Source organism: Crocuta crocuta, unplaced genomic scaffold (assembly GCF_008692635.1).
Source record: "Crocuta crocuta isolate KB4526 unplaced genomic scaffold, BGI_CrCroc_1.0 scaffold333, whole genome shotgun sequence".
NCBI classification, from domain to species: Eukaryota; Metazoa; Chordata; class Mammalia; order Carnivora; family Hyaenidae; genus Crocuta; species Crocuta crocuta.
Genome location: NW_027532856.1, coordinates 3,903,470 through 3,931,359, shown reverse-complemented (window position 1 = coordinate 3,931,359; position 27,890 = coordinate 3,903,470). Strand labels below are relative to the sequence as shown.

Here is a 27,890-nt window from a genome sequence, read left to right as displayed (position 1 = left end):
TCTATAGCCTACCCAACCCTTCCTCCCCAAATCTTTTCTATCTCAGAATAACAGAAAACCATTCATCCAAATGTTGTATGAAACTTTCTTCATGTCCCATCTGTAAGTAAATCCATTGGCTCTACCTTCAAAATATATCCAGAACTGCTCTACTTTTCACCACCTCCACTATTACCATTCGAGTCTAAACCAAATCGGTCTCACTTCCTCTCCCACCTATGGTACCTATAGTCCACTTTCTACATAACAGCAAAAATGACAGTTTTTAAACATTAATTACTCTATATCCTTCAAAAGTTTTCAATGGCTACCATTATAGTTAAAATATAATCCAAGGTCTTTACCAAGGCCCTAAGCTCCATCTCCAAATTCATCTCCTTTCCCTGTTTCTGTCCAGGTTGCTCCACCAACACTTCTTTGTTCTTTCTCTCAGAGGCTTTGCCCCTTCTGATTTCTCTTCCTGGGACTTTCTTCCAGTAGATATTCACATCACTCCCACATTTCATTCTGGTCTGGACTCAAATGTTATCTTCTCAGAGACCTTCAGACTACTCTATCTAAAATAACTAACAACCTGTCTATACCCTCCTCAAAGTTCCCACTCTGTACCTTATTCAGTTTCATTTTTCTTCATAGCTTACTGGTATCTAACATACATCTATTTATCTTTTCGTCCATTATCGCAACTAGTAAATAACTCAACTCCCTGGGAAGTCAATGAATACTCCACCAAGTATTCATGTAAACAGTACTTTTTTTTTTAATTTTATTTATTTCTGGGGGGAGAGAGAGAGAGAGAGAGAGAGAGAGAGACAGCATGAGCAGGGGAGGGTCAGAGAGAGAGGGAGTCACAGACTGAAACAGGCTCCAGGCTCTGAGCTGTCAGCACAGAGCCCGACGCGGGGCTCGAATCCATGAACTGTAAGATCATGACCTAAGCGAAAGTCGGACGCTTAACCGACTAAGCCACCCAGGCGCCCCGTAAATAGTATTTGTTGAACGAATAAACACATGAATGGAACATTCAGGAACCAAGACAGCTTTAGAAAGAAAGACAAGAACCAGATTATCCAGGTGGGCTGAATATGAAGATAATATTCTAAGGGATTAAGGCCAATGAATCTGAGGCTTCTGAGAAGGAAAAAAATGACATTTCTGGAAAACATCATTATGGCAGCAGGGTATAAATGAACCACAGATAAGAAAAGACCTGGGGTGCCTAGGTGGCTCAGGTGGTTAAGCATCTGACTCTTGGTTTCAGCTCAAGTCATGATTTGATGGTTCCTAAAATCAGGCCCCACCTATGGATCCACAATGACAACAAGGAGCCTGCATAGGATTCTCTCTCTCTCCTCTATCTGTCCCCCCAACTCACACACAAACTCTAGCTTTCAAAATAAATACATAGGGGTGCCTGGGTGGCTCAGTCGGTTAAACATCCAACTTCGGCTCAGGTCATGATCTCACAGTTCATGGGTTCAAGCCCCGCGTCGGGCTCTGCGCAGATAGCCAGCTCAGAGCCTGGAGCCTGCTTCAGATTCTGTGTCTCCCTCTCTCTCTCTGACCCTCCCCACTCACACTGTCTCTCTCTCAGAAAAATAAAACATTAAAAAATTTTTTTTTTAAGATAAATAAATAAACTTTAAAAAAGACTCAAGATAGATCAGTTAAAAAGCTAACTAGAAATGCCTGGCTGTTTCGTTCAGTTGAGCGTCCAGCTCTTGGCTCAGGTCATAATTTTAAGGTCCTGGGATCAACTCCCAGGTCGGGCTCTGCAGTGAGCATGGAGCCTGTTTGGGATTCTCTCTTTCTCCCACTTTGCCCCTCCCCTGCTCACACTCTCTCTAAAAAAAAAAAAAAAAGGTTGGGGCACCTGGGTGGCTCAGTTAAGCAACCAACTTTGGCCCAGGTCATCTCCCAGTCCATGAGTCTGGGCCTGCCTCAGGTTCTGTGCTTGACAGCTCAGAGCTTGGAGACTGCTTCAGATTCTGTGTCCCCCACTCTCTCTGCCCATCCTCTGCTCAAACTCTCTCTTCTCTCTCTCTCTAGAATAAACATTAAAAAAATTTTTTAAATTATGGGGCGCCTGGGTGGCTTAGTCGGTTAAGTGTCCGACTTTCGCTTAGGTCATGATCTCGCGGTTCGTGGGTTTGAGCCCCGCATCCGGCTCTGTGCTGACTGCCAGCTCAGAGCCTAGAGCCTGTTTCAGTCTGTGACTCCCTCTCTCTCTGACCCTCCCCTGCTCTCGCTGTCTCTCTCTCTCTCTCCTAGAAATAAATAAAAACATTTAAAAAAAAAATTTTTTTTTAATTAAAAAAAGATAATTATCTAAGCATGAGGTAATAAAGGTATATATTTCTCTGCTAGAAGGGTAATAAAAGGAATGGAAAGGATAACAGATATAAGTGAAAGCAAAGGATAATAACTTACAGGACTTAAAAATTACTGGTGCCAGGGCTTAGTTGGTTAAGTCTTCAACTTTGGATGTCACCTCAGGTCATGATCTCATGATTCAGGAAATCAAGCCCTGCAAAGGGCTCTCACTGACAGCACAAAGCCTGCTTGGGAGTCTCTCCCTCTCAGTCTGTCCCTTCCCCACTCACTCATGCAACACACACTCTCTCTCCAAATAAACTTTAAAAAAAACCACTGGTGTAAAAGGTTTCAAATGTGAGTGACTGGCAGAACAGAACAAAAAGAAGTAAAACAATCAGTTTGAAAAAACAAAATTTGATCTGGAACGAAGTTCAAGATGCTAGAAAGTCAAGGCCACAGGAATAGATTTAAAAGCCATACACTGAGAGATGTTAAACCTGCAAGAGTAAATCAAATTTCCCAAGGTAGATGAAATTTTCCCACTTCTTTTTAATTTGAGAGAGAGAGAGAGAGAGAGAGGTCAATTACCTAATTTCTCCAGCTTCTGTTTTACAATTTATAAAACAATGCCAAATTTATTAATTGCCATTTTAATATAAAATATTAACACCTTACAAGGGGACAGTACTTTACAGTTTCTAGTTACTTTTTAGCTTATCTCATTTAATGCCACAACCATCCTGTGAGGCAAATCTTGTTACCTCATTCTATAGCTAAAGAAACAAGACTAAGAAAAATTTACTTTCTCAGTTTATGAATGCGAGAACTAGCATGATGTATAACCTCAGTCTTCTCCATATGGTATAGTGGCAAAGAACACAGGCTCTAAAGCCAGACTTCCCAGATTCAAATTCACCTCTATTATTTGTTAGCTGTGTGACTGGAAGCAAGTGACTTAAATGTTACAAACATTACTCTCCACAATGGTTTATCTTCCTAAAGCAGGAATAAGAAACCACAGAGAGGGGCATCTGGGTGGCTCAGTACGTTAAGCATCCGACTTCAGCTCAGGTAAGATCTCACAGTTCATGGGTTCGAGCCCCACATCAGGCTCTGTGCTGACAGCTCAGAGCCTGGAGCCTGTTTCAGATTCTGTGTCTCCCCCCTCTCTACCCCTCCACCACTCATGCTCTCTCTCTCTCTGTCTCAACAATAAACTATCAAAAAAAAAAAAAAAGAAAGAAACCACAGAGAAATTCTGAGGTGAAGAGCATGTTAGATGGCTTTGATTTTCTCAGTAAAAGACAAAATCTACTGAGAGTAATGTGGGCAAGGCAGTTTTCAACTGTGATTTCCAGATGCACTATCGAATCCCTCCACACAAAAAGAAGTTCTTCTGTTTCACATTTTAGGCTTCTTCCTAATTTTCTTTAAGGGGTTCACCTACATTCATTTTAAAGCCAATGGACTACATTACTCTCTAAAGTCTCCCGTACCTGAAAGATTATACAATTTTAATCTAAGCCTCTGAACCCATTCCTAGCTTTTTTTCTATCTTACCCATCCAACAGTATAAACTTTGAGTCTCACACCACTTTGTTAGTGCCTCTTTATGACACTATATATTCTACAGTGCAATAAAATATTAACACCTTACAAGGGGACAGTACTTTACAGTTTCTAGTTACTTTTTAGCTTATCTAGTTACTTATCTCACTTAGATTTAAGCTCCTTCAGGGCAAGCACTCCATCATGTATCTTAGAAGTCTTCAACCCCAAACACAATGCAGGCAACCACTTTACCAGTACTTGTTAAATGTGTGATGAAATTAATATATTAAAATTACAGTGGGTTTTAATTTTTAGATACTTCATGGCAGTTATCTCATCTCCATAACTAAGTAATATTTGGTGATGGCCTCCCTATTAAGGAACATTCTTTTAAAACATTTTTTAGGCAGAGAAAGACAGATACCATATGTTTGCACATATAGGTGGATTAGGAGGAACTTAACGGAGGACCATGAGAGAGAAGGGGAAAAACTGTTGGGGAGAGGGAGGGAGGCAAACCATGAGAGTCTCTTGAATGCTGAGAACAAACTGAGGGCTGATGGGGGTGGAGGAGAGGGGAAGTGGGGTGATGGGCATGGGGGAGGGCACCTGCTGGGATGAGCACTGGGTGTTATAAGGAAACCAACTTGACAATAAACTATTTAAGAAAATAAATAAAAACATTTTTTAAAAGGGGACAAAATGTAAAATTTTAAAAGATAACAAAAATGGGGTGCCTGGATGGCTCAGTTGGTTAAGTGTCCAACTCTTGGTTTTGGCTCAGGTCATGATATCACAGTTTTGTGGGTTCGAGCCCTACATCAGGCTTCATACTAATAGCGCAGAGCCTGCTTGGGATTCTCTCTCACCCTCTCTCTATGCCCCTCTTTCTCTCTCCCTCTCTCTCTCACACAATAAACTTTTCAAAAAGAGATAAAGGATATGGCTGATTTTGGGGTGCCTGGGTGGCTCAGTCAGCTGAGCATCTGACTTCCGCTCAGGTCATGATGTCACAGTTCATGGGTTCAAGCCCCATGTCAGCCTCTGTGCAGGCAGCCTGGAGCCTGGAGCCCACTTAGGATTCTGTGTCTCCCTCTCTCTCTGCTCCTACCCCACTTGTTCTTCTCTCTCTTTCTCTCTCAAAAATAAACATTAAAAAAAACTTTAAAGAATATAGTTGTTTACAATATATCATATATACATTATGGACATGTACAAAGAAAAGCAACTTACCCTGATACAGCTAAAACAACAAAGCTTAGAACAATGAGGACACAGGCGTGCATCCCGCAATTTCTCCATACAAATGAAACATCGGAAAACCTCCGCAATACTCTGAAAATAATAAAAAATGTGAGATCCACCAGAATTAGACTACTGAATCAAAAGTAAAAAGCATGCTTCAAACAATTCACTCAACATTTTGGTTAATTTGGGGCTGATATATCATCTGATTTAATAAACCTTATCAGTACTTGGTTAGTCAAGGCCCAGTGCACCTCACAACATCTGGAAAAAGTGCTTTTTCTTTTCTAAGCTTCACAGTGGTTCTATTCTAAAGAAAGAATATGAAATGCAAACACAGAGTTATGCACAAATACTATCACTGAAGCATAAAATATAATCATAAGAATGTGGCTGTAGCCCGAATTTCAAAATATTAAATTATGACTTGACAAAAAAATTAGGACAGTTAACATAGATTATGACAGTACTAAAAATACTTCTTCAATTATTTGAGAATATAGAAAAAAATCCTCAAAAATATCCTTATTATGATGTAGAACAGTAAGAAGAAAAAAAAGACAGACCATCTGACTGAATGAACTATATGAACTCCTTTTTCTGCAATTTCCCCAAGGGGGGTGGACTGCTTTTGAAATTTAAAAAAAAAAAAAAAACTTAAAATAAAAGATACATATACTAATAGAGTGTACTTTGATCAAGAAACTAATTCAGAATCCAGAAATCTGAATTTCTTTCTGCCCTGATGCTCCAACCAACTAGCTTTTTTATTGGATTGGAGCCTGAGATTCTGTTCCTATGGAGAATTTTGGTAGTTGCCCCATGAAGGCTTTGAAAAGAAAAGGGTAAACAGAAGAAACAATAATGTTTGCAAGCATCAGATAAATCAATTTAGGAAGTAACTGACAAGAAAATAGATAAAATGAAATGCAACTTATTGTATACTTTAAGTTTATTTTTACAGTACTCACATTTATTTACTCCATTCCAGGAGAATTAAACGCTCCTAAACCAAGAAAACATTACAAAGCCTTTATAATACTTTCATAGGAGGAATTAATGAGAAAATTATTCATGAGTCCAATCATGACTCTGCAGAACCAGAAAGAACCTGTGAGATGCAGACGCTGGAGGGAGGGAGAGGGAGTGGACAATAAGACCATTGGGTGAACTACTTTCGAGTGGAGTGCCAGTAATAATAGTTACAACTTACTAAGGAGCAAGGATTTAGTATGTATTAGGAAAGTTCAAAATTTAACAACTATTAAATAATTGGGTCCAATAAGCAATCTTTTTTTTTTATGTTACTGGCCTCTAATATAATAATATTATCGCAACGATTTGAAATCACAGCTCACAAGAGCCAAATATAAAAGAAGAGGTTGTTCGGGGCGCCTGGGTGGCTCAGTCGGTAGAGCATCCGACTTCAGCTCAGGTCATGATCTCGTAGTTCGTGGGTTCGAGTCTGGCCTCGGGTTCTGTGCTGACAGCTCAGAGCCTGGAGCCTGTTTCGGATTCTGTGTCTCCCTCTCTCTCTCTGCCCCTACCCCACTCGTGCTCTGTCTCAAAAGTAAAACAAACTATAAAAAAATTTTAATGAGGGGCCCCTGGGTGGCTTAGTCGGTTAAGCGTCCGACTTTCGCTTAGGTCATGATCTCGCGGTTCGTGGGTTCGAGCCCCGCATCGGGCTCTGTGCTGACNTCTCTCTCTCTCTCCTAGAAATAAAAAAATAAAAATAAAAAAATAAAATAAATAAAAATAAAAAAAATTTTTAATGAATAAATAAAAGAACAGGTTGTTCCGGTAAACTACAAATAGGGTAATAAAAGTACATTCTCCTTCAGTTTAGGAGGGGCAGAAGTCTGCAAAACGAACGGGTGGGAGGGAATGATTCCAGTTGGAGGGAGTTTTGGATCCGCACCTGAACTCCCAAGAACTGGGAGCGCGTGCACGGCAGGTCTATCTAATGAATTTGCAGTTTTGCTAGTCCCAGGCTGGTTTGCAAAAACCCTCTGAGAATGAATACTGGTGCCAAGACACCCAGAAAACGCCAGAATACCACCACCTGACAAGGCACCCGGAGAGCTGCGAACCCAGCACGGCGTCCTTCGCACTGGGCCAGCCTTCACCACACCGGCCGCGGCGGAATGGGGGTGCCCGACTAGAGGAAGGGCTAGGGCAGCGCGCCCCAAATAAAGAACGCTCACGGGGTTACAGGGGGAGATTAACCACCACCCTTCTTAAACCCCCTCACCTCTACGCTCTGTTCATCCATTGCCTCCGGCTCTCGGCGGGGCCCTCGGCGACCAGCGGAGTCCGTAGTCTGACCTATTGGGCGCCGGCCCGAGGTCGCCAGGTCAAATCTCAGACGAAAACCACGCCGGCGTGCACCTCAGGGGGCTCCGACGACCTCCCCACCTGCTCGCCCCATCGCGTCGGGTTCGGCGCCAGCTACCCCCACTTCGCCATATTTATCCGCGCACCCGCCCTAGTGCTCAGTGGGAGGGCGAGCGGTGGCCGCAGCTCCTTCCTCACCGCTAAGCTGCCTGCCGGCGACCGCGAGGGAGCCTCGCACCACGTGACGAGGGCGCGCGCGTATCGAAGTGCTGCTAGAGCCCGGCGGCGCTGGTCTCTAGCGAAGAAGGTGCTGCAGGGAATTCGCAAACACCAACGGTAACCAGGGCAGCTGAAGGCGCGGCGCTGAGGGAAGGCGTGGTGCGCATGCGCGCAGACCGCGGCGTTAGGGGAGCAGGCTGAAGAGAGGCGGGCGACTAGTTCCCGCGGTGCGGGGGCGCACACGAGATTTCGCTGCTGGCAGCCGCAGGGCTGCGTGCCTTTGGCCCCAGTCTAGCGCGCGAGCGGCTGACAGCTTGGCGCGTATCTCCACGCCTCTCCTCCCTCAGGAAGGGCGGCGCTCCACCGGTCTCAAACTTTGGCGCGCCACAGACTGGAACCACCTGGAGTGCTTGTGGGAAACAGACTCTGAAGCCACACCCCTAGGTATTCGGACTGTGATTCTAGGATGAAGCTCCCCACAAAGTCTTCAACAGCCGCTCTCGCTGATTCGACTGCAGGTAGCCTTTGGCCCACACTTTTTGAGAAACCCTGGTGTAGAGAATTCGTGGCTAGTGGTTCTTTCTCTGAAAGGAAGCCCAGATTCTCAGGTTTTGAGACTTCTGCCCCACCTACTCAGATTGTGAAGCCTACAGCGGTGTCGTTTCTCATTTCAGGCTTGGAAGAATGGGACCACAGACTCTAGAGATTTGATCTTCACCACTCCGTCCAGCATCCGCTTGAGAGGAGCTGTCTCTAGAAAGTGCAAACGTCAGCTGTGTTCAGCTTTCCTATGTTGGCGTCTACTTTATACAATTTTGTCGTGAGGTCTAAAGATTGCAGGAATTGAAGGTGTGAGACAAAGGGCTTACATCAGATTCTTAATTTGAATGGAAGTTTTCCTTTCTCATGTATTGCAAACCACTTTTACATTTGACCCAATCTAGAATGCACACGTAAAACATCAACAGCGACCTAGAAAGAAGCTCTTAAATATTAAGGGACTTGAACTTCCTTAGAAGTAGTGGACAACAATTTTTTAATACGTGAGCCACAGACAGGGATAATTTAGTAAGATTAATCTGTTACTTCAGATTCTTTAACCAAAACTTATTTATGATCGTCATGTTTGCACGCCACCGTTTATAATAAAACGCCCTGAATCGTACACTTTAATAATGGTTTATGGTTAATTTTACTAAGTGAATTTTACCTCAAAAAAGTTATCTGTGGAACACAGCACTGTACTTGGGACTCAAAGAGTAATGAGAAGTGAAAAAAAGACAAATTACAACATATTATGAATGTTACAATAAGTTCCTATATTAATAGATATATTTCCCCAAGAACCCAAAAATGCTTAAAGATTTATTGCGATGGTTCATAATTGTGAAAGATTGGAAAACTTATACAATTAATTAGGGGTCCTTGGTTGCAGCCACAGTCAGATTATAGCTAATTAAAGCAAAAGAGAATTTCGTTGGCAGTATGCTAAGCTACCACATGGAGGTAGGAAACCTGGTATCTCCCAATTCCTTAAGGGAGGACCTAGCTGCCTTTCCTCCTGCAACTCCAACAAATCTAACTTGTCTATTACACAGCTTATCAATGTCTATCAAAATACATAACTGAAATAAATCATGGTACATCCATATATTGGATTACAGCTGTTCAAAACAATAGCAGAAGTGTGTGATGAAAATACCCAAAATATATTTACAATGAAAAAAACTGAGTGCCTGGGTGGCTCATTTGGTTAAGGGTATGACTTCAGTTCAGGTCATGATCTCACGGTTCATTGCTTTAAGCCCTGAATCAGGCTGGGTAGTAACAGCACAGAGCCTGCTTGGGGTTATCTCTTTCTCTCTCTTTCTCTGCCCCTCTCCCACTCTTGCCTTTCTGTCTCAAAATAAGTGAATAAAAAAAAAAGAAAGAAAAGAAAAACCTTAACTGCAGCTGCAGTACAGTATATGGTATCAGCCTGTTTTTGTAAAAAATATATATATATTTGTAATTTGTATATATATAGAAACATTTTAGGTCGCCTCAGTGGGTGAGTTGGTTTAGTGTCCGCCACTTGATTTCAACTCAGGTCATGATTCCGGGGTCGTGAGACAGAGCCCTACATTGTGCTCTGTGCTGAGCATGGAGCTGCATAGGATCCTCTCTCCCTCAGCCCATCTCTCCCACTTGTACTCTATCTAAAAAAATAAAAATACATAAATAAATAATAAATGAAACATCTGAAGAGACTGAATATAATTACTGGAGAATAGACATGTATGTTTTAACTTCCTAAAACTTAAATTAGTATTAAAATTAATTTGTGTTACTCACAACTTGACATAAAGAGACTATAGTCACATAAAAAATAATTATCCAAATGAGAAATAAAAGACCTAAATTAGGGTAGTCAGAGTGAAAATAAAGTGGAGGTTGGACACTATGAACATTTCAGAGAAAGAATCATAGATTTTACTAAGAAGACAAAGTGATGCAAACTTCTTAATTCTAGGTAACAGAATAGTGGACATTGACAAAATAAAAGCAGTAGGTACTCTGGACATGACCAATTTGGATATTCAGGTAGGTTTTATTGGACAAATGGGTCTATATCTAATCTAAGTTGTATTTGGGAATCATAAATATATAAAGAAGTGCAGAGAGAACAATTTTAAGGGGGGGGGGTGAGGGACAGAACCAACATTTACAGGATAACTGTGAAGGAAGTCATAGAGGAATAACACCAGGAACTTGCCACGACCTCTTTGTGATACTACCATTTTTCAATCCCACCAATCAACATGACATCCCAGAACAATTCCATGACAAAACCTTTTTAATTTTAACTGAGTACTGAAGAAAATAGTTACTACAGTGTGACTTACTTCTCTGTAATTTAAAAGGGCAGGGAGATGCTCCTGGATGGCTTAGTCAGTTGAGTGTCTGACTTTGGGTCAGGTCATGATCTTACAGTTCATGAGTTCCAGCCCCACATCAGGCTCACTGCTGTTAACTTAGAGCCCACTTCATATCCTCTGTCCCCTTTTCTTTCTGTCCCTCCCCACTTTGTGTGAGCTCTCTCTCTCTCAAAAATAAACATTTAAAAAAAATTTTAAAGGGTGTGGTTCTGTTCTTCAAATATTCAACTACACAGTACAATGTTTTTAATTTTTTTTCAATGTTTATTTTTGAGAGAGAGAAGAGCGAGAGAGAGAGCGCACAAGCAGGGGAGGGGCAAAGAGAGGGAGACAGAGTCCAGGCTCTGAGCTGTCAGCACAGAGCCTGAATTGGGGCTCAATCCCATGAAGCACGAGATTATGACCTGAGCCGAAGTCGGACGCTTAACCAACTGAGCCACCCAGGCACCCCTACACAGTAAAATTTTAACTGAAGCTACTCTCCCAACCCTATTACAAGTTTGTTAATGGATAATGGACAAGTAAATGCTCATAACTAATTTTTTTAATGATAGGAAAGTAAAATTCTATCACCTGCAGAACTAATATTTGATGAATCTCTCCTAGTCTTTTCAGTGCCTCATTTTGATTGCATATATAGAATGTTTACAGAATAATTTCTGATTATCAAACCCAAACACTTATCTCACTTATCATCTCATTGTACTTCGAGCCATCCTGACACACATAAGTTATTTGGTCAGGATCACATAGCTAGAATTTAAAACATGCTATTTACAGGGTGCCTGAGTGGCTCTGTCAGCTAAGGGTCCAACTCTTGATTATGGCCCAGGTCATGATCTCACAGTTCATTAGTTCAAGCCTGGAGTCAGGCTCCGCACTGACAGCACAGAGCCTGCTTGGGATTCTCTGTCTTTCCCTCTCTCTCCGCCCCTCCCCTGCTTGCTCTCTCAAAGTAAATAAACTAAAACAAACAAAAACCTGTATTTACATCTCAGATTCCGAAGCCCAATCTTAACTACAAAACTGCAATGTTTCCCCTCTCCTCATTTAACATAGCTTCAGCATTTCCCAGAACATTAACAGTAATAACTTATTGGCAGCCTGACCTCTTATTACATAGATACACCATGATTTATTTTCCTATATACCTGCCATTAGCCAGATATTTGTGTTTTCCTAGTATAAATAACCCTGTGGTTAACATCTTTGTTTCAAAATCTGTCCCTGTGATTACCTTATTGCCAATACTTATTTAAAAAAAAAATAAGAGGTGGGGCGCCTGGGTGGCTCAGTCAGTTAAGCATCCGACTTCGGCTCAAGTCATGATCTCAGGGTTCAAGGGTTTGAGCCCCATGTCAGGCTCTGTGCTAACAGCTAGCTCAGAGCCTGGAGCCTCTCTTCGGATTCTGTGTCTCCCTCTCTCTCTGACCCTCACCTGCTCGCGCTGTCTCTCTCTGACTTTCAAAAATGGAAAAAGAAAACATTAAAAAAAATTTTATAAAAAAATTATGAGGCACCCCCGTGGTACTCTATGACAGTTCAGAACCTGGAGCCTGCTTTGGATTTTGTCTCCCTCTCTCTCTGCCCCTCATCTGCTAGCACTCTGTCTGTCTCTATATATAAAAATAAACACTAGGGCACCTGGGTGGCTCGATTAAGCATCCGACTTTGGCTCAGGTCATGATCTCACAGCTTGTGAGTTTATACTCCGCATGGGGCTCTGTGCTGACAGCTCAGAGCCTGGAGCCTGCTTCGGATTCTGTTGACTCCTTATCTCTCAGCCCCTCCCCTGCTCAAAACCTTGTCTCTATCTCGCAAAATGTAATGTTTTTGAAACATTAAAAATTTCAAAATAAATAAACACAATTTTTTTAAATTCAAAAAAAATTTGTAAATAACCATTAAATAAATAAATAATAAATAAACTGGAGTGCCTAGGTCGCTCATTCGGTTGAGCGCCCAACTTCAGCTCTGGTCATGACCCTCTGTCCCTCCTCCACTCATGCTCTGTCTCTCTCAAAAAATAAATAATTTTGGGGGCACCTGGGTGGCTCAGTCGGTTAAACGTCCGACTTCTGCTCAGCTCATGATCTCACAGTTTGTGGGTTTGAGCCCCCACATCAGGCTCTGTGCTGACAGCTAGCTCAGAGCCTGGAGCCTGTTTCAGATTCTGCGTCTCCCTCTCTCTCTGATCCTCCCCTGCTCATGCTGTCTCTCTCTCTCTCAGAAATAAAATTTTTTAAAAAACATTAAAAATAATTTTTAAAAACTCAAAAAAATGTTTAAATAAATAAAAAGGAAACACACACACACACACACACACACACAACTGGCAAGTAACAGTTGCCAGTAATCCTCTGATTTCAGTTCCTTAGCTTTCATATAGAACGAACAATTACGATAATATAGGCTGAAGGAGAACAAAGGTAGTGTTGATATACAACAGAGACACTCTAAAACAACATTTGAAAGCAGAGTTCATGCTGCTCAACATTAGCAGAAAGAAGGAACAGGAAAATAAAAGTGAGGCTGTCACAGAAAAGTCAATTTATTATTACTAATGTTAGCTTTTGTGGAGGACTCTAGGTCACATATTGGCAGTCTCATCAATAATGTGACCATTAACTGTAATCAAAATTTTTCAAAAATAAAATTATATACATATAATACAAATATTTTTTGTATCCTTTAATTTCCAAAGCATGCTCATTCATATCTGACTGACCAATAATACATAAATATCCTTTTATGATAGGCCAGGAGATCCAATTATCCCAATTATACAAAAACAAATGCAAAATAGTGGTACGTGACTTCCTTGCCTGAAATTACAAGACTGTGTGTGCATATATATTTTTAAATCCCTTTATTCCCATTCCATGTTTTTGGCTGAACTTTATTCATATAATATCTGCCCTTCTTATAGGACCCTCTCTTGTGAAAGGCATTACTATCAAGTTACCCAGACCAAATCTCCTTCTCCATCCCCCAACCTCTAGTCATCAAGTGCTAACAAGACATATCCTTAAATCTTTCTGGAATGGATCTCCTCTCCAGCAGAATTCCTTTTGCAAGTCCACTTATTCATAAGTCTGACACAAAAGATTTTAATTTCTCTGCTGCAGTTTTTTCTTCTTTAGTCAGTGGCGACAGCTAGAAAACAAATGACAAAATCTTTATTTCAAAATCTGTAAAAACTAATTTAGTTAACTTCTGCTTTTTTTTTTATGTTTCCATAAGCTCATACTATGCCTATAATCACACATTTTGGAAGGCAGGATAAAATAGATATTTGGCTATCCAAATACAAAATACTTCTAATGTTTGAGCTTCCAAAGAACTTGCAATTAAGTTTAAGAAACAAGACCAATAAATCAAACAGTTTAAGGATTGTAATTTAACAAAACTAAAGAAGTCACATTTGAATGCCATATTCTAAAAGCATTTTAAGAAAGAAATGTGAACAAAATAGTTTGGAAGTTTCCTCAGAAGTAGAGACTTGAGCTAAATTTTGAGGGATAACTGAGATGTTTTCAGCTGCAAATAACAGGAATACATTTCAAAATGGATAAATAATAAGAAAATTATCATTGTACAATAACTACAGAAGAAGGTCAAGACTTCAGGACTGGTTTATTCAGCAACTCACCGTAAGAACTGGGATTTTTCACCTTATCTAATATTCTTGGTGGTGGTTTATCCTCAAGCTGATAGGAAAAAATTGCTCTAGCAGTGCTAGTCATCACATCACATCATCTATACACAATGTTTAGAAGAAGAAAAGTTTTCTCTTCCTAGGGGTCTCTCAGCAGTGAGGAAACTCTAATTTTCTACTTCCAAACTTTCCCTCCTCATATGTCACATGGGTTACAAACCCATTCCTGAGCCAATTAAAGGAAAATCCATTTCCCTTGCCAATGAGAAGCACCCCCTGAAGGTGAGGAAAGCACCAACTCTGCCCCAGGCACTAGCTAAGGATGGCAGACATCTCAAGAAAGTCAGTGTTCTCTTAGGCAGCAAGGGAGAATAGATGCTGAGAAAACAACCCAGCAAACAGTATCCATCTAAAGCAGGTAGGAGCAAAAGTAAAAGGAAGAATAGAAGCCAAAGGGAAGTACAAAGGACTTTCACAGGGCACTAACCAACGGGCTAGCTAAAACAAGGGTTAATGGGGAAATTACAGAAAGTACAATACGCAGAATCAAATCGTTACAACTCTGCCTAACTCTGTAGGTCATCTCTAGAGAGACTGCTGAATCTGGAACACACTATACCTACAGAATAAGAATCTCTAGAGCAGTGCTGTCCAGTACTTTCTGTGATGCTGAAAATATTCTATATCTGTGCTGTCCAATCAGTAGATGAAGAATTGAATTTATTTTATTTAATTACTTTACATTTTAATTTATATAGCCACATTTATTTGGCTATTGGGCTGCCCAGCTGATTTGGCTGATCAAGCCAACATTTACCAAAAATAGTCACATAGATAAAATGTAAAATAATCATATGCCTTTCTGCAACCCAAATAGTTACAGAATTTCCCTCTTCTATCTCAAAAACAGGAAATGGTATTATTCTGAAAGGACTTTGTTCTCCATGAATCCATGTTTCTCATTGTGATAACTGTTCAAGAGATTTCAGACCACCTGTTTCATAAACTTCCAAAGAATTTTTCCAGGAATTAACCAATCCAAAACTTGTAAGAAAATTTCCTCCTTAACAACTGTTTTAGAGCTGAGCGGAATACCACACATTCTATTTTTAATAACTTTTTAATTATATTTGTTTTGGGGGTTTGTTTTGGTCATTTTTATTTTGGAACAAATTTAATCCTTCATGTGTATATATGTGTCTCTTGGTGGTCACCTTTATAATTAAGTATATTTAAACCTAACTAAAAAGTATTCCTTTCACCTCCTTTTCTGTTCTCATCTCCCTATTTATTTTTTCGTATTACCAATTCAAGTGCTATTTTTGAATATTATCAACTCAAATATATTTTCTATCCTTGCAAATGAAAATCCTGGCACTATGATAAAAATTGTAACAAAAAGGAGGGCCTGGATGGCTCAGTTGGTTGAGCTTCCAACTCTTGATTTCGGCTAGGGTGGTGACACCAGGGTGGTGGGATCAAGCCCCTCATTACCTCCTTGCTGAGTGGAACCTGCTTGGGATTTTCTCTCCCTCTCTCTCTTCCCCCCTCTGTCCCTCTCTCCCACACACGCTCTCTCTCTAAAATAAATAAAATAGAAAAAAAAAAAAGATTCTAGCAAGACAATACCTAAACAGTTTTACTTTCTATTTGCTTTCTGTAAACCAAGCACCATTTACCCTAAGTAAATTTATCCCTTTCTTATTCTTCATGTTCCCAAAATAATCTTAAAGGCCCTTTTGGTTATTTTAGAAAATTTCAGAAGCCTCAACTTAATCTGGACTTTGGCTTTCGTAAGTATTCTCACAGTTCTGTCTCTATGACTGATACACCTCTTTCTATACTTTCTTTATAAGGTCTACCACCTTATATGTATGTCTTTTAAACTCTGAGCTCATAAAACTATTTTCGTTTATACAACTCTCTACAGATGCCATTCTCTTTTCTTCCACATTTTGATCATGAAAATTTTCTCTAAACTTTCTACTATCTCATTTTTAAAGTAGTGGATACAAGTCCCACCACATCTGACATTTCCCAACATGACCATCATTAAATCTAAAATATTATCTCCTTTTTCAAGATTTAGAACCAATATTTCAGTCATTTATTCTTGTTTGTAATGTGATCCAAAGTAAAAGCTCCATTAGTTTTCTACCTTAAATGCAATTATTGCTCATTGAAGATTTTTTTTTCAGAGGCAGAGAGAGCGCATGTCGGGGAGAGGGGCAGAGGAAGAGAGAGAATCGAGAGTAGGCTCCCCACTTAGCATGGAGCCCAATGCAGGGCTCAATCCCACATCCCTAGGATCATGACCTTACCCAAAATCAACAGGCTGACGTTCAACCGAGACACACAGGTGCCCCTGCAGGTACATCTTTTAAGTGAATGAAGACCATTACAGATATTTAGATGACTGAAATCCTCTATCACTATTGTAACTATTTTCTGCACCACATTTTAATCTCAGTCAGAAATAGTTTTTACTTATTATATCCAGTGGGGACAATTTTTATTACCATAATATTCAAAATATCACTTTTGAGGGTGTCTGAGTTGGTTAAACATCCAACTTTCACTCAGGTTTGGGTCTCAAAGTTTGGGTCTGACCATCATGTTGGACTTTGTGATGACAGCTTAGAGCCTGGAGCCTGCTTCAGATTCTGTCTCCCTCTCTCTGCCCCTCCCACTCTTGTGTACACATGCTCTCTCCCCCTCTCTCTCTCAAAAATAAACACTTAAGACAAAAAAACCCAAATATCACGTTTCTCTTTTTACACTCACCTAAATTTATCCTGTGCTTCAATAAATTTATGGATTTCTGTACATATATGTTGATATGTACATTCAGAACTACATTTGATCTCTCCTCAAGATTTGTTTCCTTAGGACAAGTTTATATGCTTCTATTTTCAGGCTCTGGTCACCAACAATGAAGAATATATGACTTGAGTGGTATTTATAAATGTTATCATATACATACTGTTTTTGCATTTTACTTTATTAGTATGTGTCGCCACCCTTACTGTTTTCTGTTTGTTTGTTTTTGTTGTTTCTTTGTTTTAAGGAGATAGAAGTTTACTGAATACACCAAAAGGGAACGGTGGGCAGGACAGCAAAGGAGGAGATATCTGCCATCACCCTTTCTGTTTTAAACCCCTACTTTCTATTCCCTCTGTGCCCTTTTTTTTTCTTCAAATTTTAGAGACAGAGCATGAGTTGGGGAAAGGGGCAAACAGAGAGAGAATCTTAATCAGGCTCCACACTCAGCACAGAGCCTGACATGGGGCTTGATGCCGCAATCCTGGGATCATGACCTGAGCTGAAATCTAGAGTCAGATGCTCAACCAACTGAGCCACCCACGCACTCCTCCCTCTATGCCCTTTTTAATCACTCTTTCCTCCTCCACTGTTAATTCTCCCCATGACTTAACATCTGAGGTACATAACATCTGAGATACATTTGGGGCACCTGGGTGGCTCAGTCGGTTAAGCATCCAACATTGGCTCAGATCATGATCTCACAGTTTGTGAGTTCAAACCTAGCATTAAGCATTCTGCTATCAGCACACAGCCTGCTTCAGAATGTCTGTCCCCACTCTGCTATTCCCCCACTTTGTGCACACATGCACTCTCTCTCTCTCAAACATAAATAAATATTTTTTAAAAAATTAAAGGCAGCTCTTTCTGTCCACGATCCTGTCCATGCTTTAATAAAATCACTTTTTGCACCAAGAAAAATAAAACAAAACAAAAAACCATCTGAAATACATTGAAGGTATGATTTTGTTTATTTATTTATGTTTTTATTTTATCTTTGAGAGAGCGAGAGACAGATCGTAAGCAGGGAAGGGGCAGAGAGAGAGAGATGAAGACACAAAATCAGAAGGAGACTCCAGGTTCTGAGTTGTCAACACAGAACCTGACACAGGGCTTGAACTCACAGACACTGAGATCATGACCTGAGCCAAAGTCGGATTTAACCGACTGAGCCAGCCAGGCATCCCTGAAGTTATCATTTTAAAAATTTAATCAGGTACTGTTGTCTTTTCTGCCATTGGTAATATAAAGAATTATTGACCAGATTAACCTTGGTAATCAACCTTTGAGATTTTTTCTTACTACTAGCCCATAATTCAAGTATCTTTTTTTCAGAGTTGGCAAAAAAAAAAAAACAAAAAAAAGTAAACATGTATGCTGCCCCTAGCTGCATGGCCATAATGATAGCTTTTTTTGCAATGCCCACAGTTCTTTAATACAGCACTCTAAACAGGTATTACCAGTTAATTGATAGGAGCTGATACCAGAGATTTAAAAAAATTATATGGACGTTTTTTATCCATATAATTAAATTCTACTTTATGATTCCAAATACATGCAAGCTATCTTTTCTTCTGAAAGCCTTCAACCTTGGGAACACCTGGGTTGACTTGGGCTCCAGTCATGATCTCATGGTCATTAGATTGAGATCCATGTCAGGATCCATGTTGAGTATGGAGCCTGCTTGAGATTCTTGCTCTCTCCCGCTGCTCCTCCCATGTTTGTGCTCACTCTCTCTCTTTTTCTCTCTCTCTCTCTGAAAAAAAGAAAGAAAGAGGGGTGCCTGGGTGGCTGTGTTGGTTAAGCATCTGACTTCGGCTCAGGTCATGATCTCACAGTTTGTGGGTTCGACCCTCGCGTAGCTAGCTCAGAGCCTGGAGCCTGTTTCAGATTCTATGTCTCCCTCTCTCTCTGACCCTCCCCTGCTCATGTTCTCTCTCTCTAACTCTCCCTCTCTCTCAGAAATAAATAAAAAACATTAAAAAAGAAAGAAAGAAAGAAAGCCCTCAACCTGTCCTTAATAGTAAATGAAAATTCTACCAAATCCTTCAGTTGGCTATTTAAGATGATAGTGCCTAGGTCAGCAGTTCATATTGGTTTTTTTACTCCAGCATATCTGAAGAGTTTTACATAATCAGTGATAAAAGCTCACAATTACAAGGAATATTACATGAAATCATAGGGCATTGAGGAATGGAGAGAGAGAATGAAAGCCAGGATTACCCAAGCCCACCAACCCAACTGAAGAAAAGGAGAACTAAAACAAGTCACTGGTTTAGATGCTTTCCAGATTTCTCAGTCTCACTAGTTCTAACAGGAACTATAAGCTGGTAGATTTAATAAGCATTAGAAAAGTTTCTCTTCTGCCATGGCTGTATAATCAAAGATAGCACACCTCTTTATTAACCGTGTCAAGTCCACATGCTTATTTTAAAACAAAAGGCGGTAAGAACTATTATACTTCAGGAATCAAGAAAATCACATTTCTATCAACAGTTCAAACTGAATGCTGAATCTCAAAATGAAAATGGGGACTCGTCTTTCAAAGAGACACTTAGAATTAAAACTACAAATCCAACTTGTCAATTGAAAGCATTACCTCCACATCTGTTTGCTTTTGTAGTTCTTGTATCATGGTCATAGTCTTATTGACAATAGCACAAATGCAGTTCTTACTCTCTTTCTGATCTACAGCAATTGGTTTAAAGCGGGCATACAAAGTTTGATATCGAGACTTTATTGCTGACAATTCCTTTAAAAGTGTAACTGGATTTCTCTGTATCAGAAAAAAAAAATAATATATTAAATTGTGAAAAGGCAAAGTTAAGGTCTTAAGAATTAAAGTATATACCACACATTCTACCATCCATTTAATTGAACACTGTATTTAATTACACAACTGTGTAACAGAATGGGAGAAGTGGAAAAAAGAAGCATAAGACCTATTCTAAAGGAATTTAAAGCTTAGGTATAGAAATAATCCACCAATGCACACAAAATTGCAATATTAAAATAAGCAAATAAGGTCACATTAGATACATAACATTTGGTACATAGTTCACAATAATTAATTACATAGTATTTTACATAGTATTTTTTTTTAATTTTTTTAATGTTTTTATTTATTCCTGAGAGAGAGAGAGACAGCATGAGCTGGGGAGGGTCAGAGAGAGGGAGAAACAGAATCTGAAGCAGGCTCCAGGCTCTGAACTAGCTGTCAGCACAGAGCCTGACACGGGGCTCAAACCCACAAAACATGAGATCATGACCTGACCTGAAGTTGGACATTTAACCACTGAGCCACCCAGGCGCCCCTTCAAATTAATTTTAAATGTTTATTTATTCTGAGAGAGAGAGCTGGGGAGGGGCAGATAGTGGGCAGAGGCGGGGGGAGAGAAGAATCCCACACAGGCCCCATGCTTAGCAAAGAGCCCAACGGGTTCAATCCCAAGACAGTGAGATCATGACCTGAGCCAAAATGCTTAACCAAATGAGCCACCCAGGTGCCCCTCAAATTCATTTTAGAATATAAATAAACACTATTCCATAAAAGCATTTTAAGAGTCCTTTCTGCCACTTTGTAATTCTTTGCATTCACCAATGGCTCCTTAACAAACCCTGCAATACTAACTATTCCAAACTTTCTGCGCTCCCTCCAGTTAGCATCAACTCCTTCACAGAAGACCCCACCAACTACTATACCAAGAAAACAGAAAACATCTAATAGAAACTCCATCTTCCTGCCTTTTCATCTCAAAACGAAAACATCAATGAACATTCTCATCCCACTCAGCCCCTAGCACTACCACTATTATTGTTGTTTCCTCCCCACTTCCTCCAGAGCCTTAAATTTCCTGTATTTCTATAACCTTTTCAATATCTCCCTTTGTACAGACTTCAAATATATATAGATCTTCCTTATACTAGGGGGAAATTAACTCCTTCTCCTGACTCTGTTTTTGCTTCAAAACCAGTTTCATTCTTCTCACTCCATTCCCACTAACCATTAGGTCCTATAGTAATAATACCCCATAGACTAACATCCTTTGCCTGATTATTGTAAACAATCAAAAGATAAGCTTGTCCAATAGCATATAATTTTGATACCCTTTCTCGTATTTTCTTCTTGTTCCTATCTTCTTAAAATGAACTCTTGGTTTCTATAAAACTATATATACTATCTTGGTTATCTTCCTACCCTTCAGATATCTCCTTCATGGACTTTATCTCACGGCTATGGCAGAGACTCACTTTATGGTCCTTTACTTCTGGTTTCCGTGGAGATTTTTCTCTAAGCTTTTGATGATGTTAATTGTAAATAAGGATGATTCTCGGGGCGCCTGGGGGGCTCAGCAGGTTCTCAGTAGGGTCCAGCCTCGGCTCAGGTCATGATCTCACCATTCGTGAATTTGAGCCCCACGTTGGGCTCTGTCCTGATAGCTCAGAGCCTGGAGCCTACTTGGGATTCTGTGTCTTTCTCTCTCTCTGCCCCTCCCCTCCTGTGCTCTGTCTCTCTCTCTCTCTCAAAAAAAAAACACATAAAAGATTTTTACAAAAAAGCTGATTCTCACAAGAAGGAAAAAGAAGAGAAACTCTAACTTATAAACTGATAAAACAATACTGCAGGGAGTGAACAAGACCTAAAGCATGAGCAGTGGAAGAAGGAAAGGGACGGGGTGCCTCGCTGGCTCAGTTGGAAGAGCATGTGACTCAAGCACAAAGTTGTGAGTTTGAGCCTCATGGAGAGATTACCAAAAAAAATAAATAAATAAAAACCTTGAAGAAAAAAAAAGTAGGAAAGGGACAAAAGAGAAATACCATGAAAACAGTTAAGAGAACTTAGTGGTATGTTTGATAGGAGCAAAGATATAATAGATGACACCAAATGTACATAAAGGAATGTGTATATTATAATGCCTTTTCAGGTATTTTCTCAGTATATACCCCAGTGATACTGAGACAGACTTGTCCTCTTTGGCTAGAGATTTACTATAACCGTCCTTGTAAGAAGAAAAGAAAAAACATACAAAGAAACAGCTAGCTAAAGCCCAAATTCCAATTTTATGGGTGTAAAACATCCAAGTTGCTGTAAGATTACCATAGTTTGCAGCCATGCTTAGATGGTGGTTCTTGGTATAGGCTATTCAACAGTGTTGTGCCACTCAACAGAAGGAAAGGCCAGACTCACAGAAGGGTGTTCATCTAGAAGAAAGCAACACTAATAATCCACATAACCTCTTGAATTTGTGTTATATTGCAGAAAGCCTTATCAGTTCAGTAATTCCAGTTAATCTACCAAAATAATATAATTATGTTTAATTTTGTAAGGTATACAGCAGTGATCTATTTTGGTAACAGTTTCTCAGTAAAGTTTTGATTATGGGGGAAAACAAGATCTGTAAGGAATATGCTCAAAAGAAAAAATTATCTTTCTGAAGCAAATATAGGTGAGAAACACAGTAAAAGGAGCTTATTATTTACTGTATCTTTGCATTTACGTTGATTCTATTGAAAAGTGTTGACTTTTATGCAGAATTACCAACAGACTTCAAATACAGTAGACTAGAGTAAGGATAACACAGCTAAACAAATTATATGTATGTATGTGAATATGAACACACACACACACACACACACACAAACACAATCATGGTGATTGGTACATAGTAATGCTCAATGAATGTTTATTGCACTATCACCATGTAGAGATATTAGAAGTTAGTAACTGGTTAGTTTCCTGTTCCTTGATATATATATAATCGTTAGAACTAATGTCAGTGAAGTTGACAAACATTAAGATCATGGTTTTCTTCCCAAATGTAACACAAATAAAGGGGGAGTTATTGAGGTGCCTGGGTGGCTCACTCAGTTGAGCGTCTGACTTCAGCTCAGGTCATGATCTCGTGGTTCATGAGTTTGAGCCCTGCATCGGGCTCTGTGCTGCTGACAGCTCAGAGCCTGGAGCTTGGAGCCTGCTTCTGATTCTCTGTCTCCCTCTTTCTCTGCTCCTCCACTGCTCATACTCTGTCTCTCTCGAAAATAAAATAAAAAACATTACAAGGGGGAGGAGTTATTAGATCAATATTATGAGTGTTTAAAGTTATAGTTCCTTGGGGCGCCTGGGTGGCTCAGTCAGTTAAACGTCCAACTTCGACTCAGATCATGATCTCATGGTTCGTGGGTTCGAGCCCCACATCAGGCTCTGTGTTGACAGGTTTTAAAATAGCACTAGGAGCTCCGAGGCATGAGTTGAGTTAGACTAAGAGTTCCACCCCTAAATATATGTATTTAGCTATATGATTTTTGATGCCATTTATTATAGTCAACGCTGCCTTTAAGCCTATGTTAGAATTCAAATTAAGATGTGAAATCTGGGGCGCCTGGGTGGCTCAGTCGATTAACTGTCTGACTCTTGACTTTCGCTCAGGTCATGATCTCACAGCTCGTGGATTTGAGCCCCACGTCGGGCTCCGTGCTATCGGAGCCTGCTCGGAATTCTCTGTCTGTCTCTCTCTGTTCCTCCCCTGTTGGCGCAAGCAATCTCTCCCTCTTAAAATAAATAAAAAGGCTTAAAAAAAAAGATGAAATCTTAAAAAAAAAAAAAAAAGCCATTTGATATCCCCCAAACCGCATCAGTCTAAATTTAAACTCTGAAAGTACCAGTTTTTTATCTTTTTAATTTCCTTTGCAAAATACCCTGAGAAACATACGTATTTGTGTTGACACTTTTTGAAATTACAGTGGAATGAAACGGAATGAAGAATCTACCCAAGAATACTACCTTTAGAAAATGGATTGTGATTGTAGGGGCGCCTGGGTGGCTTAGTCAGTTAAGCATCTGACTTTCACTTAGGTCATGATCTCATGGTTCGTGGGTTCGAGCCCCGCGTCGGGCTCTGTGCTGACTGCCAGCTCAGAGCCTGGAGCCTGTTTCAGATTCTGTGTCTCTCTTTCTCTCTGACCCTCCCCTGCTTGCACTCTCTCTCTCTCTCAGAAATAAATTTTTAAAAACATTAAAAAATAAATAAATAAAGTTGTAGTTCCTCGGGGCACCTAGTAGCTCAGTTGGTAAAGCATGTCTATACTGACAGCTCAGAACCCAGAGAGTTTTGGATTCTATGTCTTCCTCTCTCTCTACCCCTCCTTCACTCATGCTCTGACTCTCTCTCTCAAAAACATTTTAAAAAAATTTTTTAAAAAGACTACACCAAATTGCACGGCAAAGGAAACTGTCAACAAAACAAAAAGGCAACCTACTTAATGGAAGAAGATATTTGCAAATGATATATCCAATAATGGATTAATATCCAAAATATTAAAACAACTCCTACAACTCAATACCAAAAAACCCCACAGAAAATTTAAAAATGGGCAGAGGACCTGAATAGAGTTTTCCAAAGAAGACATACAGATGGCCAACAGATATATGAAAAGATGCTCTATATCACTAATCATCAGGGAAATGCAAATCAAAACTACAACAAAATGACACCTTACACCTGTCAAAATGGCTAGTACCAAAAAAGACAAATAATAAGTGTTGGTGAGGATGTAGAGAAAAAGGAACTTTTGTGCACTGTCCGTGGGAATGCAAATTGGTGCAGCCACTGTGGAAAATAGTATGGAGGTTCCTCAGAAAATTGAAAGTGGAAATACCATATGATCCAATAATTCCACTACTACTCCTTATTTACCCAAAGAGAACACACCCATAGACACAGACATACACACACACACACACACGAAACAAAAACACTAATTGGAAAAGATATATGCACACCTATGTTTATTACAGCATTACTTAAATAACAAAGATATAGAAGTAACCTATGTGTTTGTTGATAGATGAACAGATACAGAGAATGTGGTGTATATGTATAATAGAATATTACCCAATAAAAATGAATGAGATCTTGTCATTTGGATCAACATGTTGGGACCAAAAGGTATTATGCTAAGTGAAAATAAGTCAGACAGAGAAAGACAAATACCATATGATTTTGCTTATATGTAGAAACCAAAAAACAAAACAAATGGAAAAACAAACAAAAGAGAAATACAAAGACCAATAATAAAGAGAAATACAGCAAATAATAAATACAGAGAACAAACAAAAGCAACCAGTAGTTGCCAGATGGGAGAAGGATGAGGGGATGAACAAAATGGATGAGGGGAGTGGGTGGAAGAAGCTTCTAGTTATGGAATGAATAAGTCACAGGATGAAACGTACAGCATAAGGAATATAAATCAATGGTATTCTTATAGTGTTGTATGGTAAGAGACGGTAGTAGCTACAGTTGTGGTAAGTATACATAGCATAATGTATAGAGTTGTCCACTTACTATGTTGTATATCTGAAACTAATGTTACATTCTGCGTCAACCAACCTTAATTAAAAAACAATGGTTTTTTTTTTCCTCTGGGTGGGGGTGAGGGGAAAAAAAGAAATGTTATTTTAATTTGCATTTCCACCCAATTCACAATAATTCTTAATTGCATAAAAATTTTTCAAAAAATATTTATATGATATTTCTTGTCTGTTGGCAAGTCCTGTCAGAGACAAACATTATAAGTGGTCAATTAATGTTAACAGACAATGCTTAAAAACTGTCTCCTTAGGGCATCTGTGTGGCTTAGTGGGTTAAGCATACAACTTCGGCTCAAGTCATGATCTCAGGGTTCATGGGTTCCAGCCCCGCCTGGGGCTCTGCACTGGTAGTATGAAGCCTGCCTGGGATTCTCTCTCTCCCACTCTCTCTCTTTCTGCTCATTCCCCACTTGTGCTCGCTCGCTCTCTCTCGCTCTCTCTCAAAAATAAAAAAAAAAAACACAACTTTTTATCTCCATGGGCATGTGTACATGTAGTTATAATTTTATGGTATACAAACAGAGTTAATATTTCTAATCAATCTAAACTTAGAATAACTAAGTATGCAAATACTAAGTATGTGGTTTTCTGCAAAAACCATAGTTCATATAACAAATTTATAGTACATCGTCATCTTCCTCCCAAAGTATCATGACTGCCAAGGTTTCTCTTTTCTTATTTTAACTACTACGCTAGAGATAACTATATTCTCTCTCAGAATTTCATAGGCTTCCACAGTAGTTGGTACCTTTGGATTCAAAAATTCTTGATTAAGGTTCAAAAAAAAGTAGCCAGGACACCTGAGTGGCTCAGTCAATTAAGCATCCAACTTTGGCTCAGGTCATGGTCTCACAGTTCTTAAGTTTGAGCCCCACATCAGGTGAGCTCAAGTCCTGCACCAGGTGAGCTAGAGCCCCATTTCGAGTGAGCTTGAGCCCCACTTTGGAATTCTCTCTCCCTCGCTCTCTCTTCCTCTCTCTGCCCCCTCATGGGATTCTCTCTCTCTCTCAAAAAAAAAAAAAAAGAGAGAGAGAGAATGTGAGTCTCTAAAAAAATTAAAAGGAGCCACAAATTTCCTTGTTTATGGATATATGATCAAGCTTCCAACACAAAAATATTTTAAGATTCTATAAATTTATTACTTAATAATTTAACTTATACTTCTATAAAAATACTATCAGAAAATATTTTAATAAAATAATCTGTAAAAAATATATTTCTTTTGCAGATTACCTTGCCTGCTGTATCAGGATGATTAGTCTTGATTTCATATTCCAGCCTGTATTGAATGTAATCCAGATCAGAGTCAGCTTTCTGGAACTAGAGATCAGCACAAATCATTTTTTGTGAACCAAAAGACATACTAATAAACATGATAACTTTAACTATTCTTTTATATTTATATTTTTAGCATTTCAATGAAATATACTAATTTTAGAAATATGGAAATAAAAAAGTATATAAAACCTCCATCATCTATAATACCATGCTCTATTAAAAATTTAAAAACTAGTTAACATTTTGAAAGTTGTTTCTCTTTGCATCTCTCTTAGATTTAGAGCTAAAATTAAGACACTAAGTAACCACTGTCACATATTAATATAAGAACTAACAATGGTTTCCAAAATTCCCAGGGTCACTGACACTCTCATCAGTTAGGAACTGTTTTTTCTAGCTCTGGTAGGAACAAATTTATTTTCAATGATAAAGTATTCAATTGATACTTGCAATGTTACCATCATCTACAACCCCATTAAACAATGAACTATGACTATTTGCCGCACAGATCAAAATTAGAAATCTTAGAGAGACATAAATTATACAAGAAAAGCTACATATAGTACAGTAGTAGTTGTCTGAATAATCCGAGTTTACTGAAACTGAGTCCCAGCATGGATCCTTAATATGCAGTAAATCTCTAAGGGAGAAAAAAAAGGGGAAACTAGCACAGGCTGTAAAATATGTGCGTGCACGCATATAGAAAAGTTGGGAAGGGGGGCGCCTGGGTGGCTTAGTCGGTTAAGCGTCCGACTTTCGCTTAGGTCATGATCTCGCGGTTCCTGGGTTCGAGCCCCGCGTCGGGCTCTGTGCTGACTGCCAGCTCAGAGCCTGGAGCCTGTTTCAGTCTGACTCCCTCTCTCTCTGACCCTCCCCTGCTCACGCTATCTCTCTTTCTCTCCTAGAAATAAATAAAAATATTAAAAAAAAAAAAAAGAAAAGTTGGGAAGGATATAGATCAGAGTGTTGAAAGTGGTCTATCTCTAAATGTGGTATAAAGTATTCTTAATTTTTGGAAATTGTGTTTCTTTTACATGATCTTAAAGCATGTGCTGCCTTGAATTTATCAGGGAAACAACTAGGGTCCTTTGAGTTTACTATGAAAGGCAAAACATAGTTTCTTCAGGGATGGTCTCCCATTCCTAGGCCATAACCAACAAGACTGCTTTGGGGAGTGGAT

General features: G+C 39.5%; 2 protein-coding genes and 1 pseudogene across 5 annotated transcripts in view; 1 reads left to right on the top strand and 2 right to left on the bottom strand.

Annotated features, from left to right (window-relative positions):
• TRIM37 (tripartite motif containing 37) overlaps positions 1–7,696 on the bottom strand; it is a 127,018-nt gene extending 119,322 nt beyond the window's left edge. For all 4 annotated transcript variants that reach the window (XM_077745620.1, XM_077745623.1, XM_077745621.1 and 1 more), the window contains exons 1-2: positions 7,367–7,696; positions 5,101–5,202 (exon numbers count right to left, since the gene is read on the bottom strand). In XM_077745620.1, coding sequence (XP_077601746.1) covers positions 5,101–5,202; positions 7,367–7,387 — 123 coding nt within the window. In that variant the 5' untranslated portion in view covers positions 7,388–7,696. The remainder of the gene's footprint in view (positions 1–5,100; positions 5,203–7,366) is intronic.
• A 12,026-nt stretch (positions 7,697–19,722) lies between these two features.
• The window catches only part of SKA2 (spindle and kinetochore associated complex subunit 2), a 29,117-nt gene continuing 20,949 nt past the window's right edge, over positions 19,723–27,890 (bottom strand). The window contains exons 3-4 of the mRNA XM_077745597.1: positions 26,666–26,752; positions 19,723–19,840 (exon numbers count right to left, since the gene is read on the bottom strand). Of these exons, the coding sequence (XP_077601723.1) occupies positions 19,819–19,840; positions 26,666–26,752 (109 nt within the window). The 3' untranslated portion in view covers positions 19,723–19,818. The remainder of the gene's footprint in view (positions 19,841–26,665; positions 26,753–27,890) is intronic.
• Positions 22,128–22,286, top strand: LOC144216275 (small ribosomal subunit protein eS27-like pseudogene; annotated as a pseudogene).